The 18,499-nt window shown below is 36.3% G+C and overlaps 1 protein-coding gene across 1 annotated transcript in view; it reads right to left on the reverse strand.

The window, feature by feature from the left end:
- Positions 1-16,088, reverse strand: part of MALRD1 (MAM and LDL receptor class A domain containing 1) — a 1,015,998-nt gene extending 999,910 nt beyond the window's left edge. The window contains exon 1 of the mRNA XM_007504899.2: positions 15,777-16,088. Coding sequence (XP_007504961.2) covers positions 15,777-15,978 — 202 coding nt within the window. The 5' untranslated portion in view covers positions 15,979-16,088. The remainder of the gene's footprint in view (positions 1-15,776) is intronic.
- Positions 16,089-18,499: the final 2,411 nt, after the last annotated feature.

The raw sequence follows: 18,499 nt of genomic DNA on the forward strand, positions 1-18,499 counted from the left end.
AAAGGAGATAAAGATGAAAAGGAAGGTTGGGGCTGAGCCATGAAGGGCCTTCAATGTCTGATAGAAAAGTTGGTAATTTATCCCATTAACAATGGAGAGCCACTGAAGGTTTAAGGGTAAAATAATGATATAATATCTTGAAGGCAGTCCTTTTTCATTAATCTCTGCAAGCTGAGCTCCTGGTAAAAGCCTGAAAGCAACATATCTGGGCTGAATTACTTCAATCCCCTGCAGAAATATCTTCAATTAGTAAAGATTTAAGGTTTTGCTTTCATTTCTTAAAGAGTGCTCATTTTTTTAATCTATATGAAGAATAGATCTTCATTCTTTGTAAAAACAGAGTTGAGGATATTATCTATTAGGTTGCATACAGTTTCTTATAGTAGGATCCATGTGACAAGTTCTTTCTAAAATTCAACATCAGGGAAAAAACTTTATCCCTTTAAATGAATTCATATGCATGCTTCCTTTTATCAGATAATAAATACTATATAATCCAATGTGTTTCTCTTTTGCAATCCCTGCTAGAGAACTCAAAGTTAAACCCATTGTATGCCTATGGGAACTAAGTCATTCCAGCTGTCTGGTAATCTATTTTTCTACTATTTAAAACTGGTTTTTCTTCTGGTTTTAAAATAGCATACCACATCAATTTTTTTGAGGAACAGGGAGAATGTAAAACATAATTTTCTGAGACTTATTCCCTGTTTGCATTCAAAAAGACTGCTATTATGAGTATCAACATGACCAATACCAATACTAATAATGATGAGTTTAATGGTGACCATTTAGAAAGGTATTTCTATATCTCCAAGGAGATGAGCTGAAACAGTGCTTTGTTGGCCTTTTTCACATTTTATTTAAATGGGGGGGGGGGAGTTAGGACAGATTATAAGCACCCAGAGAAAGCATTTTATTGAATAGATAGATGATTCTGGTTTTCCATAAATGTTTTGTCTCTATGCCAGAGTCTCAAGGAGCAGAATGGTGCTCCCTGCAATGGGCTGAGTGAAGTTAGGTGGAGGAGAAAAGTGATGAGCATTGGGTGAAGACCATAAAAATGGAAAAGGGCAGGCAGGAATCATATAGTTACATCAATGACACAAAAGGCATTGTAACTTTTAGCTATTCCTCTTTGCTGATGACCCAGTGTCTTTCAAATTCCTACATCCTAAGAGAAACATACATTAAACACCTTCATTGTGATGTCACTGTCGTCCTTCACAAAAATAAGTATTTACTAACTTACACCTACTAATTACCAGATATTGGGCTTGTCTGGAGTGGGGGGGGGGATTGAAAACAGAAGTGAAATTGTCCCTGTACTCAAGGAATCAACTGGGGAAAAGCAACATATATACCAAGAAGTCAACACAGAATAAATGAAAAATATATGAGATGGAGCAGGGCATGGTAAAAAAGGAAAGACCAGCAAGGTGGCATGGGAGCTAATCCTTAAAGGAAAAAAAGGGATTCCAAGATGGCATTGAGAATATTTCAAACATAGCATACAGCCTATGTAAAGGCATAAAGATAGGAGATGGAAGGCTTAGCTCAGTGTCTAGCACATAATACCTATAATACCAACACATAATAGCCGCAATCCTTGGTCAAATTAAAACTAACCCCACACCCAATCACTCTATCCTCCTAACTTCCTTATTTCTTTTGATAGCATCATATAATCCCAGGCATCCAATCTTGAAGTCATCTTTGACTCTCCTCCTTCCTTAATCAGTTGTACCTATATCCCCATTATCCTGATATTCTGAAAATAGTAATGGATTTAGAATCAGAAAACAAGTTCATATCAATAATCACATGAAAAGGTGTTCTAAATCCCTCCTGATTAGAGAAATGCAAATAAAAAAAAAACTCTGAGATACCACCTCAGACCCAGCAGGCTGACCAATATGGCAGCAATGGACAATAATAAATGTTGGAGGGGATGTGGCAAAAATGGAACACTAATACATTGCTGGTGGAGTTGTGAATTGATCCAACCATTCTGGAAGGCAATTTGGAATTAGGCCCAAAGGGCTTTAAAAGCCTGCCTTGCCCTTTGATCCAACCATACCACTGCTGGGCTTGTACCTTGAAGAGATAATAATGAAAAGTGTCTGTACAAAAATATTCATAGCCATTCTCTTTGTGGTGAAAAACGAAGGATGTCTGATTGGGAAATGACTGAACAAATTGTAGAATCTGATGGTGATGAAATACTACGGTGCTAAAAGGAATAATGAACTGGAGGAATTCCATGTGAACTGGAAAGACCTCCAAGAACTGATGCAGAGTGAAATGAGCAGAACCAGAACATTGTACACAGAAACTGAAACATTGTGGAATGATTGAATGCAGCAGACTCTGTTACTAATAGCAATGCAATGATCAAGAACAATCCTGAGGAACTTATGAAAAAGGACACTATCCACATCCAGAGAAAGAACTGTGGGAATAGAAACACAGAAGAAAAAACATATGATTAATCACACAGGTCAATGGGTAAATGATTAGGGATTTGAGGTTTTTAAAAATCACTCTTATTACAACTGCGAATAACATGGAAATAGGTTTTGAGCATTAATACATGTATGTAAACCTCAAAATTTCTTAGACTTATAAATGTTGGAAATTTCACCATTGGGAAATTTCATACTTGAAAAATTTCCTATTGATAGTGGGTCTTGACTATTGGAATGTGAACCCCATTGGCATGGGAGGTTCCTTCTCTTTCCTTCTTAAGATTACTTTAGGACAGAAACCTTTTGCTGAACAAGGGAAAGGACTTTGACCTATGCTTAAGCATAGAACAGGAATTTCTTTGAGTCATGATTGATTTTAGAATTGATACAATGGAGATACTTGGAATCAATCTCCACCCTATTCAGTCCTAACAGGATTGAGTAAGGGCTGCAGCCTAGATCAAAATTTAATTATTCCAATCTCTACCCTACTCAGGTTAACAGGATTTAGAAAGGGCTGTAGCAAAGGAGCAAAGATTTAATTATTTGAAAATATGACCTTCAACAGACATGTGCAAAAGCCAGAAACCTCTGGGCGGTCCTGGGTTAAGCTAGAGCCTCCATTGGAACAGGGAAATTGATGGACAGGTGATTGGTAGAGGTGAGGACTGAGGGGAGGGAACTTGGATGGTTTCCTTAAGGATAGGGGGGTCTGAAGACTCGAGGAGGAGGTGGTTGAGGAGTTTGTCGGAGTGGTTGCAGGGTGCTCTGAGAAACTTGCGCTGAAGGAAGCTGAAGGTGGGAGCCCCGGAGACTGTTTCTCCATTTTTGGTCACGTGAGTAATAGGGACTGATCTCCTTTCATTGCCCCAGCTATCTAAGGGCTTGGGCCTTTGGCCCAGCCTAAACAGAAGGGGTATTTAAGCCCTATTCCCTTCTCTCCCTTTTTCTCTCTCTCTATCTCGAATTCCTTTCTTCCTCCTATTGTAATTAAACTCCATAAAAGACTTACTGCTGACTTGAGTTTTTCATTTAGGAATTACATAGCTGAATTCCTTGGCGACCTTAAATTAATATATATCAGTCTTTTAAAGTGATTCCCTTGTAACATTGTGGCTGACCACACGGGAGTCTAAAGAATCCTCTCAATAAAACTTCTGAAATTCCTTGCTTTTTTACTATACCATCTCACCACTTAGTCCCTCTTTTTTTTAACAAAAAACTTGGCTTAAAGACACAGCTGCTAGAACACGTGAGTATAAAAAACTTTTTCTCTTTTCTCTTTTCTCCTTAAGTTAAATTGGAATCAGCAGTTTTTTTTCTTTTTCTTCCCTTTAATCTTAAGGGACAGCTGGGTAGCTCAGCGGATTGAGAGCCAGCCCTAGAGACAGAAGGTCCTGGGTTCAAATCGGACCTCAGATACTTCCCAGCTTTGTGACTCTGATAGACAGAAAACAGCTGTTTTAAATCTCAGCAACAGGACTCTAAAGTCCTGGCTGGAAGAGCTGTTTCTAAATATCCTTTCCCTTAAGGAACAACTTCCTGGATTAGAAAAAAAAAACCCTGTGGAAAGTTTGTTGCTTTGTCCTGCTCCCCACGTGTTTTGTGAAATTACAAAATATATATATATAAAAATGAGTACTACATTCTTTGACAATTATATGGCAGCTGAAGAAGTAGGGGCATTGGGGAATGCAGGATACCTCCAAATTTTTATATTAATAGGTACTGTCATTTTTGTACTCCTCAATACTATATTTAGAGATGATAAGATAAAAAAAAATTGAGGATAAAATGCAAGCCCAATTAGAAGATCTAAAAAGTTTCTTACAGGATCAATTGGCAAACACCCACTCTACCAGAAACAGACCTGTTTCTGAACCTTTGAATGAGGAAATTTCCTTCCCTGAAATAGAGATGTTTTCCTTCCCTATAGCCCAGTTAACAGACTGCTTCTCTCGTGTAGTGCAAATCTTGTCTGAATTTAATCCCCAAAACACTTCCCCTGCAATCCCAGTTTCTCATGTTCCTTCTCCTACAGAAACCCAAATTCCAGTGCAAGGGAGATCTTGTCCTCCTAGAGAAACGTGTCCTTGTCAAACTGACCCACAGGTACAAAATTCAACTCAAGGCCTGTTTCCTCTAAGAGAAGTACCTGAAATAGGACGGAATGGGGATGTGGTGACTTTAAGACATAGGATACCGTTTACTCCCCAAGAAATAAATGAATTTACATGAAATATCCCCACATATGAACAAGATCCTTTTCTAGTAACAAAAAAGATGGGAGACATATTTTTTTCAGTATAATCCGTCTTACAAGGACGTTGAGAACTTACTACAGGCTTTTTTAAGTGAACGTGAAAAAAATAAAATAATTGCCCATGTCAACAAAACCCGGGGGCATAATGCAGCACATTGGCCATCTCAGGATCCCGAATGGGACTATAACAATCCTGAGGATTATCTACAACTATACCGTTGTAGAGAGGCCATCCTCACGGCCATGAAGGAATGTGCAGACAGTACAGATAAGTGGATGGAACTGGAAAAAATTAAGCAAAAGGAAGACAAAACACCCTCCAGATTTATGGATAGAATTATCGAGTTTGGGGACAGATACTTAGATTGGGACTTAACTAAAGAGAGTAGTTTAAGACAAGTTAGAAGAATCTTTGTAAACAATTCTTGCAAAGCAATTAAGAATTATTTTAGAACACAATGCCCAAGATGGTCAGATATGGACCTTGAAGAATTGCGAAAAACAGCTATATATGTTTTAAAGGGAAACAAGGAAAAGGAGGAAGAAAATAATGATGACATAGAGGAAATAAAGAAAAAAATGAGATATTTAATAGATAGGATGACTAAATTAGAAAGTGGGCATGATAATGAACCAACGACAATTGCCACACTCCAGAAATCCAATTATCAATCCATTACTTGCCACTTCTGTGGGAAGAAGGGCCACAATATGATGGAATGTAGAACCTTTCTTAAGATGTTTGGAAGGAATACACAGTTTAATAATAGTTTTAGAAATAATAACTATAGAAATGATGATAATGGTTATAGAAACCAGAATTCTAGAAATTATAATAATGACTATGGAAATAACTATAATGAATATAGAAATAAGAACTTTAGAAACCAGAATTATAGAAATAGGAATTGGGAAATTAATGACAATGTTCCAATTAAAGAAAATTATAATGATAATGAACAACAACAATATATGAGAAATGGAGCTCGTCCAAGAAATACTCGAGGTGCTAATGATCCTCAGAGAGGTGCCCTTCAGGAGGGTGCCCAGGGAACTTCCCAGTATAATAAAGATGATTCTTCTTAGATTGTATTGATTTTGTTGATATTAATTAACCTTTTTCAGTTTTTTTTCTCTCCTCTCCAAATAGTAGGAAAGATGAATAAAGAACTTATGACTATGATTGGCAAATTATGCACTGAGACCCATTTAAAATGGCCTGAAATTCTCCCTCTGGCCCTATTTTATCTTAGAAGCAGGCCTAGAGGAGACTTACATATTTCACCATTTGAGATGCTTTTTGGACATCCGCCTATACAGGCTAAGCCTTTCTCCCCGGCTTATACATCGCTATTAGGGGGAGATATTACTATTGCTTCCTATATACAGGAGTTACAGCACAAACTACGTGAACTTCATGAATCCGGAGCTGCAGTACAAGCTGGACCATTAGACTTTTCTCTGCATGACCTGAACCCAGGAGATAAAGTTTATATCAAGAATTTCAAGCGAACTGGAGCAACTGAACCTTCATGGGAAGGACCATTCCAAATATTATTAACTACTCCAACATCTATAAAGATTGGAGAAAGAGACTCTTGGATTCACTGCTCACATGTGAAGAAAGCATCTTCTGCTGAGACTGATTGACTCTATCCTATCATATGAATTGTGACTCTATCTTATCATAAGAATTGGAGATAATAATCCATAGACAAATGGATGCTGTTTTTTTAAGAATATATTCAATTACTGATTTTTTTCTTATTTTTTCTTATTTCTTTTCTTTTCTTTTTTGATCAGAATATTTGATTTTTTTTCTCATTTTTTGTACTGAAGGTACACATAATTAATACTAATATTATTTTTCCCTGCAGTAATACAAGTTAATATATATACTCTTGCTATAATATCAATATATGCCTAAAAGCTTTAAACTATGGGAACCTGCCATTTATTGACAAAATATTATAGGACTGTGATTAATGTTTGTGTCTGATTCCAGGAAAAGGGATAAAAACAAGGAGCACAGACTAAACCCAAATAGTGCCAATAGAGCACACAAGAAATATTAAAGTGAGACTCGAGGTTGCGACACTTAACTTATGTTTAAGTCATAGGACTTCCTTGTATCTACACTCTTTGTGAAGTACTCAAAGAAGTACAAAGCTTGAATATCATGCTGGCTCCCTATATCTCTGAGGAAAAAATCAGACAAGGGAATGACATTTCCCCATCAAAATAGAATTCTAATTCTTTTCTTCTTATATTATGGCAACTTCCTGTAGTCTTGGCTACAAATGGCTAAGTGAAATATTACTGCATTCTGTCCTACATACTTGTGGGATAGAAATTACTTTAAACTGGACCTATACAAGGTCTATTTTGAATTTTTCTTATGTTTTTGATTATTTTTCTATTCTTTTGAAAATTGACACATATACCCCCATAACTGAACATTGCATTCTGAGCTAAACTTGATTTTTTTTAATACTTACTTCAGGGGGGATTGTATTTTAATTTAAAATCTAAGAATTTTTGAATTGAATTTTTGAAAAAATCCAAGAATTTTGTTTAAGATTTTACTTTTATAAAAAAATTCAAAGATTTTGATTCTGTTTGAGAAAAGATCTTCAAGAAAGAAGCTTGAAACTTTTATATCCAGAGAATGAACTGTTGCAGAAAGATGCCAAAACCCTACACTTCATCAAGAAGATCAAGAATGAACTTTTGATGTGATTGATTGGACTGAACTTTTGATTGAACATTTATTGTAACTGTACACATTTATGCTAAAAGGGACTGCCCCTAATTTGGCTTTCTGTCAATGCGCCTAGCAAAACATTGGTTTTGCTTTCTTTTCTTTTCTATTTCCTCTCTCACTATTCTAATTTCTCTTAGAAAATTGAATATTGTGTATATCTTTAGTTAGAAGTGAATTTAGAACTACAAAATGATTATGTTAAATGATCAATGGGGAGACTAGTCTCCCAATGATCATCAGGGGGGATTGTAAACCTCAAAATTTCTTAGACTTATAAATGTTGGAAATTTCACCATTGGGAAATTTCATACTTGAAAAATTTCCTATTGATAGTGGGTCTTGACTATTGGAATGTGAACCCCATTGGCATGGGAGGTTCCTTCTCTTTCCTTCTTAAGATTACTTTAGGACAGAAACCTTTTGCTGAACAAGGGAAAGGACTTTGACCTATGCTTAAGCATAGAACAGGAATTTCTTTGAGTCATGATTGATTTTAGAATTGATACAATGGAGATACTTGGAATCAATCTCCACCCTATTCAGTCCTAACAGGATTGAGTAAGGGCTGCAGCCTAGATCAAAATTTAATTATTCCAATCTCTACCCTACTCAGGTTAACAGGATTTAGAAAGGGCTGTAGCAAAGGAGCAAAGATTTAATTATTTGAAAATATGACCTTCAACAGACATGTGCAAAGCCTCTGGGCGGTCCTGGGTTAAGCTAGAGCCTCCATTGGAACAGGGAAATTGATGGACAGGTGATTGGTAGAGGTGAGGACTGAGGGGAGGGAACTTGGATGGTTTCCTTAAGGATAGGGGGGTCTGAAGACTCAAGGAGGAGGTGGTTGAGGAGTTGGTCGGTGTGGTTGCGGGGTGCTCTGAGAAGCTTGCGCTGAAGGAAGCTGAAGGTGGGAGCCCCGGAGACTGTTTCTCCATTTTTGGTCACGTGAGTAATAGGGACTGATCTCCTTTCATTGCCCCAGCTATCTAAGGGCTTGGGCCTTTGGCCCAGCCTAAACAGAAGGGGTATTTAAGCCCTATTCCCTTCTCTCCCTTTTTCTCTCTCTCTATCTCGAATTCCTTTCTTCCTCCTATTGTAATTAAACTCCATAAAAGACTTACTGCTGACTTGAGTTTTTCATTTAGGAATTACATAGCTGAATTCCTTGGCGACCTTAAATTAATATATATCAGTCTTTTAAAGTGATTTCCTTGTAACATGTATAACCCAGGGGATTCCTTGTCAGCTCTGGGATGGAGGAGAAAAGAGGAAGGGGAGAAAACATGAAGCATGTAGCCTTGGAAAATACTCTAAATAAATACATAAACTAGAAAAAAAAAGATGAGTTCAAATCTTTGGACCTTTACCTCCCACACAACCCCATGGCAAGTCATAACCTCTCTGGGCTTTGGTTATCTCATTTAAAATGAGGACATTTTGGATTAAATTCACTGTATGCTCTCTCTTCTTATTGTAATCTTGATGAATTTATGAACAAAATCACTTGCCAAACAAATTCTAGAGGCAGAATGATATAATAAACTCAGTACTGTAAAGACAGTGCCCTTTTTTTTTAAGCCTAATTGGTGCATTCTGGGATTCTGGTAAAATATTGAAGACATATTTGGGCCTTATTAATTCATTCCCCTGTAGATATGTAGGTCAGCCCTTCCATAATATCTCCTGCATCATTCTTTATGGCCCATACATACTACCATACCACTTCATTTCAGACAACCACTTGTGTGCTGTTGTAATAACCTCCAGCCTAGTCTATCTTTAGTCTCTCTTCTCTTCTCCAATCCATCCTTCACACAACTTCCAGAATCACTTACCTATAGTACAGATTTGACCCAATCTCTCCCCTACTCAAAAATCTCTAATGGTCCACACATCCTTTATGAGACAATACAATCTTCTTAATTTGACATTTTAGACCTTCAACAATCTGTATCCAACCTAAATTTTCAATCTCATTTCATACCAATTGTCTTTACACATATTCCAATCAAACTGGATTATGAGATGTTCCTCATTTGATCCTGCACCATGCTGTCTCTTTGCTCTTGCACAAGCCCTTCCTCATACCTAGAATGCATTTCTCTCCTTAAATCAATGTAATCTTTCTCTTCTTTCAAGACCTAGTTCAGATATCCTGATAAAATCATGCCTTGAACTCCTCAGTCAAAAATCTTCAGTGGGTTCAAGTCTATTTCCTGATACAGTAATAATATTTCCCTCCTCAAATTTTCTTAGAAAACAATGTCTGGATTTCTTTGTATTTGCCCCAAACTCTTACTTGTATTAATAATGACAATATTTAAATACATGCTATATCCCCATAGCAAGTTCCCTGAAGGAAGGGACTGGTTCAGTGTTTATCTTTATATTCCCAATGCTTAGCAATGCCTGAAACCATAAAGGATCTTCATAATGTTGGTTAAAGTGAATTGAATGTGAAAGGAACTTCTGAGATTACTAGATTCACCCACCCTTTCTTTTTATAGATTAGAAAGGAAAACTGGAGAAGTAAAGTTACTTGGTCAATGTAAAATAGCTGGTTATTGGAAGATTCAGAACTATAACTCAATTCTCCTGCCTTTTACTTGTTACTTTAGTTTAATCATTTCAGTCATGGCCACCCTTTATGACCCCATTTGGCATTTTCTGAGCAAAGATACTGGAGTAGTTTGCCATTTCCTTCTCCAGCTCATTTTACAGATGAGGAAACTGAGGCAAATAGCATTAGGTGACTTGTCCAGGGTCAAACAGCTAGTAAGTGTCAGGTCAGATTTTAACTCAAGAAGATGAGTCTTCCTGACTCCAAGCTCAGCACTCTATCCACTGTGCCACCAAGTTCCCCTCTGCCTTAATTAGTCCAGTATTTTTCTTGTACTTTTGTCAAGTGTGGCTGACACTGTTTTTGCTTTCATTTTTTTCAATAAACACCCCTTTCTCCCTAAAGTAATCCTCCCTTGTAAAACGTTGGTGGGGGGAGAAATTAAAGAAAGACAACATATGTAGCCACTGCATCTGATGATAGGATATTGCCTTTTGCCTCCATAGCCCTACTGAAAGAAAATATTTTGCAAATTCATTTTTCAATTCTACTGGACTGTTAGGCTATTTCATGTTCATCAGAGCTGGCTGCTTTTAGTGAAATTTTTATTAATCTTATCTTAAATAACTACATAACCTAAACCAAATAAACCTGGACCATATCAATTGTCACACATGGAGTGGCTCTTGGGATTCCTTTATTCAAGCTATGCAGTGAAAGTATTTGAAGATTTACTTTAGAAGAGTCTTTGCCACTCTATAATTTATCTACACAATTACCGAGGAGAAAATGCATGTGTGTATAAATGCCATCCATGTTTAAAAAGCTCGAAACCACCAACTACACAATGTGTTTCAACTCTCCAGTGTGGTGGCTGTTAGCACTGCTCTTTCTGCTTTCATATGTCAGGATGATGGTTAAATCTGGATGTGCAAAAAAGAACAAAAAATAATGAAAATATTCTTCTTTCCTCAATAGGGGAGACATCAATAGGTTCTCAGTAGGAGTTTTTTCCGTGTTATAAATTTAGTCTAATGATCAGACATGTTTGACTAACTCTTACAAGAAACATTGATGAATCAACAATAATGGCTGGGTTATTTACAAGTATGTAAAGTATGTTTTTACATACTTTTTACATACATGTTATTTACAAGTATGTAAAAATTTTAAGCCTTATTTATCCCTAACCAAATAAGATCACAAGACCATCACACTAGAGATAAAAGGGACATGAAAAATCTGATTTTATTGATGAGTAAACTGAATTCCAGGTTAAAATGACTCAGAATCATAGACCCAAAGCTACAAGAGACCTCTAAATCCATCTGATCTAATCCCCTAGTTTTGTAGATGAGGAAAGTGAAACTAAGGGACATTAAATGACTTTTCTGATGTCAAATAGTAAATTTCAGGGATGGGATTTGAACCCAGTTCCTCTGACACTAGGCATTGTTCTTTTCCACTATAATACGCTGTCTTGAAAATTATTTTAATAGTTCTTATTAAATCCTGGCTTGTTTGGGGTTTTGGTATAATTGTTTACTGTCACATCCATCATCATATCTGAGAGAACCACTTTCTAAAATTAAACCTGTCATCCATAGATTTGTCTCTATCCATAATCTTCCTAGATCAGTGCTATTACCTTCACATTGGATTGCCTAAGGTACTTGGACAGGACAAGTTGGAACTTATCAGTAGAAAATTCATTTCTCTAAGATAATGACATCTACCCTTTGGGGATTAACAAAAGCTCTTCTTTTAGTTTGATTTCAGAGTTATTGAGGCGAGGTATGCATGTAGGCAGAGCAAGCAGATCTGTAGGAGGTGGAAACTGAGGAATGATAGAAAAATGCCTCTGCCTTGCCACAGCATGATTAAAGATAATGATCATCTCTGGTGCCACTATTTCTTCCCCCTTGTGTTTACTCTTCCTGCTCTTGCATGAATGAATAAATGCTACCTCATTTTGAGTTTTGAAAAGTTAAAAGAAGCACCAGAAGTTCACGATTTGGAATTATAGGCACATTGGCCAGAAGTCAAGTCCAATGAAGAACATGACCCTGAAGAGCAGCAACTTGGTGCAATCAATCTAGGGAGTCACTCTCCTAGCAGCTATGCCATACCACAAAATAAATTTGATAGGGCTAATGTTTGTAACAGCCAATTTAATTTGGAGTCCACTCTGCCAAGGTTTTGAGGTGGTACAGGGGAGAGGGCACCCTTGTTCATGACACAGTCTTTTGGCACTTTGGTACTTTCCATATCTTTCCAGCAAATCTCTTTGTACAAACTAGTAGATTTTAATCTGTTAGATAACATTGAGGTATTAAACATTAACAAGTAGTATTGTGGAAACCTATCAGAATCGGTACTTGAACTGACAGTTTTTAAAGCTATTTTTATATATTCAGCACCTCATATAGGACCTAGGATATGGGAGGTACTTAATAAATGCCTGTTGCCTGGTTGATTATTAGTTTAAAATAGCTTATGTAAAATGGAAGGGGAAAAAAGGTGTATATTTTGATGAATCTGTGAAGGTTGGCTGTTATGGTGTTTTGTTTTGTTTTTTAAAGAGCTAATCCCTAATAAATATACAGAGATGCAAAAGCACTATTATATTCAGTGAAATAGCTGGAGAATATTTTTTTCCACAGCCTTTTTTTCCCAGTAAAGAGTCAACAAAGAAACTCAACTCTTAAAAGTAATCCTGAATTTATCTTTGGGTTTTTCTCACTGGCTTGCAAGTGAAATACCAAAGCAGACACTCCTCGGAGATGAAAATGGAAAGCTTTACAAGCCAAGAGGTGACCCCACAATGTAACATTTAAATTGAAATCTGTTTACTCTACAGATCCATCCCCTGCTCTTCTCCAGGGCTGACAGTTATTAGAATTTTTCATGCAATGGAGCCCTTTTCCACTCAACTGCTTCCTCCTGCTTTCACATTAACCTTTTCCCTGAAGCAGGACCATGCACGAGATCACAGCAAGAGTGCTAAAAAGGAGCTTCATAGATATTAATAAAAGAAAGGACTTTGTACATCTTGTCAAACTGGCCGAGGAGTTCATCTTTGTGACTTGGCAAAGGAAGCATCTGGGAAAGAGTCTTTTACAGAGTCTGGAGCAAGGGGCAGAACCCTCACATTTAGCTTCTGTGGAGAAATTGGACACATACAAATGAATCCTTGTACTTCCTTGAGCTTTGTCCAAGCACTTAACAGTCTCTAAGTACCAGCAATATGATCGCTCTTTTAAACAGCAGGAAGAAAATCATTAACCTGCTTTAGCTCCACGGCAAAGAAAATTTTTTCGATAATGACTTTCATTAAGAGGAACTAATATTAGCAGCCAACATCCATGCAGGACAAATAAGAACAAAATAAAAATCAGAAATTCAATTTCAGTGCACCAGACAAGGAAAAATGGCAGTTTCATTGTAATCGCCCACTAATATTTTATCTCGACTGAAACATAAAAATGAAACAGATAAGTTACAACTACTTTCAAGTAAAAGAATCCACTGAGAACTAAAGGCCTGCTAGCCCCAGATAACACATGCAATTAAGTAGTAAAAGTTCCCAGTGGATAGTAGGATTTTGAGCTAGAAGGGACTTCCGAGATCATTTGGTTCAAATTCCTTATTTTATAGAAGAGGAAACTAAGACCCAGAAAAGGAGAAATGTTTAAAGCCCAAGTTTACACAAGAAATTAGTGGGAGAGTGGCTATTTGGATTCAAGTTTTCTGATTCTAAAGCTTGTAATTGTTAGAGGGTTTTCCCTTATACATTATATATTAATTTTCCAAAAGTTATTTAATGTCAAATCTAAAATGTCTCTCAAAACTTTTCATTAAATATTAAGGTCATTGAACAAGATCAGTCATAATAGGTATTCGGTCTTCCACTCATGTAACCCAACACAATCATGTACTAACATTTTTGTGCAAGAAGCTATGAGGCTAGCCATGTGTAGAATAAGGAACACTTCTTCAATGCAGCTGGGCTAATTACTTGGCAAGAGACAATTGAAAAAAAAAGAGTCAAAGTTGATTGGTATTAATTATTTTAAGACAATTGAAAAAAAGAGTCAAAGTCGATTGGTATTAATTATTTTAAGACAATTGAAAAAAAGAGTCAAAGTCGATTGGTATTAATTATTTTAAGACAATTGAAAAAAAGAGTCAAAGTCGATTGGTATTAATTATTTTAAGATAATTGAAAAAAAGAGTCAAAGTCGATTGGTATTAAGTATTTTAAGACAATTGAAAAAAAAGAGTCAAAGTCGATTGGTATTAATTATTTTAAGACAATTGAAAAAAAGAGGCAAATTTGATTTATATTAATTATTTTAATTCATACTCAGATTCTGGAGGACTGCAAAAGTTAGTGAAATAGTTTACTTCCTAAAATTCAGCTACCCTGCAAGATCCCCTCACTTAAGGCTGTATGGTGAGCGACCAAGTAGAATTTGTATTCATAACCTACTTTACACATAAGGAGGATAGAATGGAGCTTTATTTAGCAGTGCTCCTGACACGTATATTGGTTTCATGAGAAGTTTTGTCCATGAGTGCATTCTCTCCACTGATACAGATCACAATCCCTTTGTAACTTAGTAGATGATCTTCAAGAATTTCTGGGACAAATGTATTTGTCAACCTGGCTCATCCTTGGACATTTGGCACCTGGTCCATCACCAAAGCTATACTCAAAGCCTTTTTAGCTTATGAGGACCACCCAGATCCTATACTTTTCTAGTATGACTCTAAGAGCTCAAAGTCACTTCCTTGCCACAATGAAACCTCCAATTAGAATATTAGTAGAAAAAAGAATATTAATAGAGTTTTTCTTTTTTAAGATACCAATGTCCCAATGTAAAAACTATATCTAGAGGCAACTAGGTAGTACAGTGGATAGAGAACCAGATCCGGAGTCAAGAGGATTTGGTTTCAAATCTGGTCTCAGACACTTCCTAGCTATTTGACCCTGGGCAAGTTACTTAATCCCATTTGCCTGGCCATTGCAGCTCTTCTAGCTTAGAACTGATACCAATACAAAAAAGTAAAGGTTTAAAATGTAATAAAAACTATATCTGGGAGAATGCTTCCTTGCCTGAATTCTGATTTCTCTCCACAATATTAATTACCATTAAATGTTCTGCAATCAGTTACCTAGTAGGAGGGTTAAAGAGACACAGAAGAAAACTTTTTTTCTTGAATTTTGCTTTCACCAAAACCTAAAAGAAATGCCTTGATGGTCTTAACTAATAATACAAAGAATCCATTCCAAAACAAAATAGCACTTAATGTTCTATCACTTTTCCACATAATTTAAGCCTGAGGTGATTAAATATTAAATATTCAGTAGAAAAATAAATACATTGCTCCAAGTACATGGACTCCATTGCAGTTACGGAAAGTCGTAAGGCAATAGTCAAACAAGATGGACTAATATGGATGGGGTAAAAATTCCTTGTTGGAGATAATACCTACACCCATGAGATCATGGATCCATTTGAGCATCTGAGTGAAATAAATGCCCCATCCTATTAGATATTGATCTTCATTACACCAAAAAAAAAAAAATCCAAGACTCTCATGCTGGAGTTTCTCCAAATGGCGGACAACCCAGTGAATCTTATCCCTATTAATTTGGGCTCAATGTAATGGGAAAAATTAGCATGAATTTTAAACAAAGGGACAAGAGCATTTACTTACAAAGCAAGTCATCGTTGTTATTTTCACATGCATCTGTGAAGTTACATATGTTGTCCAAAGTCAAAGAAGACCCATTATCACAATGGAAATTCCCTCTTCCTTCCTGAATTAGCAGAGAAGTAAAAACAGAAAAATTCCAAAGGAAGAAACCAATTTTGTTCATTGGACATGCACTAAAAAAGCCGTCCAGTCTAAAAAACATTATTATTACTTAGTCAAAGACTACAGACAATGCCATCATCACATACAAATCTCTCCCTAGCCAAAGTTTTTCAAGATCCACTTCTACCAGAACAATCTTGCTGAGACTCAGATTCTTCAATAAAGATGACTCCTAAGTCCATTTATTAATTCTCTTCAGAGGTGTGTCTTTAGAAAATATTTAACTAGAGTAATTGCACCATTTGAATAGTTAGCAAAGCATGGACTTTGTGGACTCTGTATATCTCTTTTATACAATTCAAAATGCACCCTACCTGCAATAGGCAGGTTTAACAGATGTACCAGCTATGCAGATGCCAAAGCTGTAAACCTCCTCGTTAGACTAAGTCATTAAAACTCTGAAGTTTTCCCTTGGCCATACTAACATACCTGAAATTATGATTGGGAAGTCTGAAAGAATCTGCTTAATTTCACTATCTTGGGCTAAATGAAAAATAATTGCTTTATTTAAAAAGACAAAGTTCTCATCATTCCTTATGGAAAATCTTGTACCACCAACTTCTTAATTCAATCTACATAAAATTATAGAATTTAATTTTAGACTTGTAAGGGGCCTTAAATGCCACTTACAAATGAGTTGACTGATGACTAGGGAAACGAAGTGAATTTCACAAGGTCTTATCATAAAATCTTTGTGATATAAAGGACTTCAGATGATAGTCACTCCAAACTTCTATCCTAAATATAAACTCACTACATAATGAACACCAATAAACAATAGTAACCAGTATTTTCATGACACCTTAAGGTTTGCAAAGTGCTTTGCATATTATGTCATTTGATTCTCAAAGCAACCCAGAGAAGTGGGTCCCACTATTATGTCTACCATGCCATGGGGGAAATTGAGGCTGAGAGGCTGACTATTCCAGGCTCACTCAGCTGATAATTGTCTGGAGAGCATTTGAACTCAAGTTTTCCTGGCTCAAAGACCAGCATTCTGTATCACCTCAGGTTTTCATGTACAGTATATAAATACTGTTCAAGCCAACTGACACTTTGACAGAGGGACAGCCATTCTTTACATGAACACAGGAATAGAATTCAGTACACATCAAATTACACTTTGGGGCATTTCAAAAAGTTAAACTTTTTTCTTAATATTTACCCACATTTTCCTTCCACAAAACTCCCATTTATTGACATCTGTTCTAAACTCTGACTAAGCCACTTCTTTTATTCCTCTTTTTTTCATTCAATTCATTGTTGGCAATATGTCATGGCCCATTTACAATCACCATACATCTTACCATAGTCCTTGGGTCACCTTCAACTTTGAATCTTTCAAGATTATCATAAACCAAAAAAGTGGTACAGAGGATGGATCACTGAATGTGAAATCAGGAGGATCTAAGTTTAAATCCTTCCCAAGACATTTAGAAGATTGACCAAATCACTTAATCTTTCTCATTTTCAGTTTCCTCATCTGAAAAATATTGATAATAACTGAAACTACTTTACAGGATAGTTTCAAAAATCAAATGAGATAATCTGGAAAAAGTGCTTTACAATCTTAAAGTGCTTTTATTCATGACTCAGTCATTTAACCTTGAAGGACGCTGGTATTAAAAAAAATAGAAGAGCTTTTGTTTCAGACAGAAGTTTGAAATTGTTGAAAGCACTGAAGAATTTATCCAATGCAATCAAAATGATCGTTTTCCTTCTATTCAATTCCTGGCTCACCCTTTGACCAATCTGCAGCATCTGTCCAATTTTTTTGTACTTTAGGACTATCTGCATGGACTATCCATTAAACTTCATATCATATTATGTATATACAGACCTTCATCATCCATTTTATTTTTTTCTATGTGTATTGTTAGACAGAATTCTATTAAGGATGTTCTCATTAAGAAGGTTCTATAGTGTTTCCTATAATACACTTTCAAATAATTAAAGACAGGCTCACTAATCTTATTTCTTTGAGCCTCTCTTCATATGATATTGTTTCAAGATATTTGCTACCCTTATTTCCTTTTCTATATTCCAGTTGCCCATGCCACCCTTAAAACACAGAACCTAGGGGGCAGCTGGGTAGCTCAGTGGATTGAGAGCCAGCCCTAGAGACGGGAGGTCCTAGGTTCAAATCTGGCCTTAGATACTTCCCAGCTGTGTGACCCTGGGCAAGTCACTTGACCCCCATTGCCTAGCCCTTACCACTCTTCTGCCTTGGAGCTAATACATAGTATTGACTCCAAGACAGAAGGTAAGGGTTTAAAAAAAACAACAACATAGAACCTAAAACTGAATGTAGCCCAACACAGAGTACCAGGGGAAAATTCCTTTTCTTGTTCTGGACACTCTGCTTTTATTAAAACATCCTCAATTGAATTATCATTTTTGGTAGCCAACTTGCAGCACTGATCCCCTAAGAAAATATGAATTTAATTCATAGGAGAGGCAGAACCATAAACCAGAAAATCCATGGCACTTTGAGAAGAAATTCAGAGATTGTGTTGTAAGAATAAGGGATGATGGATAAGAAAAAGCATAAATTGTCTTTA

This window comes from Monodelphis domestica, chromosome 5 (genome assembly GCF_027887165.1).
Source record: "Monodelphis domestica isolate mMonDom1 chromosome 5, mMonDom1.pri, whole genome shotgun sequence".
NCBI lineage: Eukaryota > Metazoa > Chordata > Mammalia > Didelphimorphia > Didelphidae > Monodelphis > Monodelphis domestica.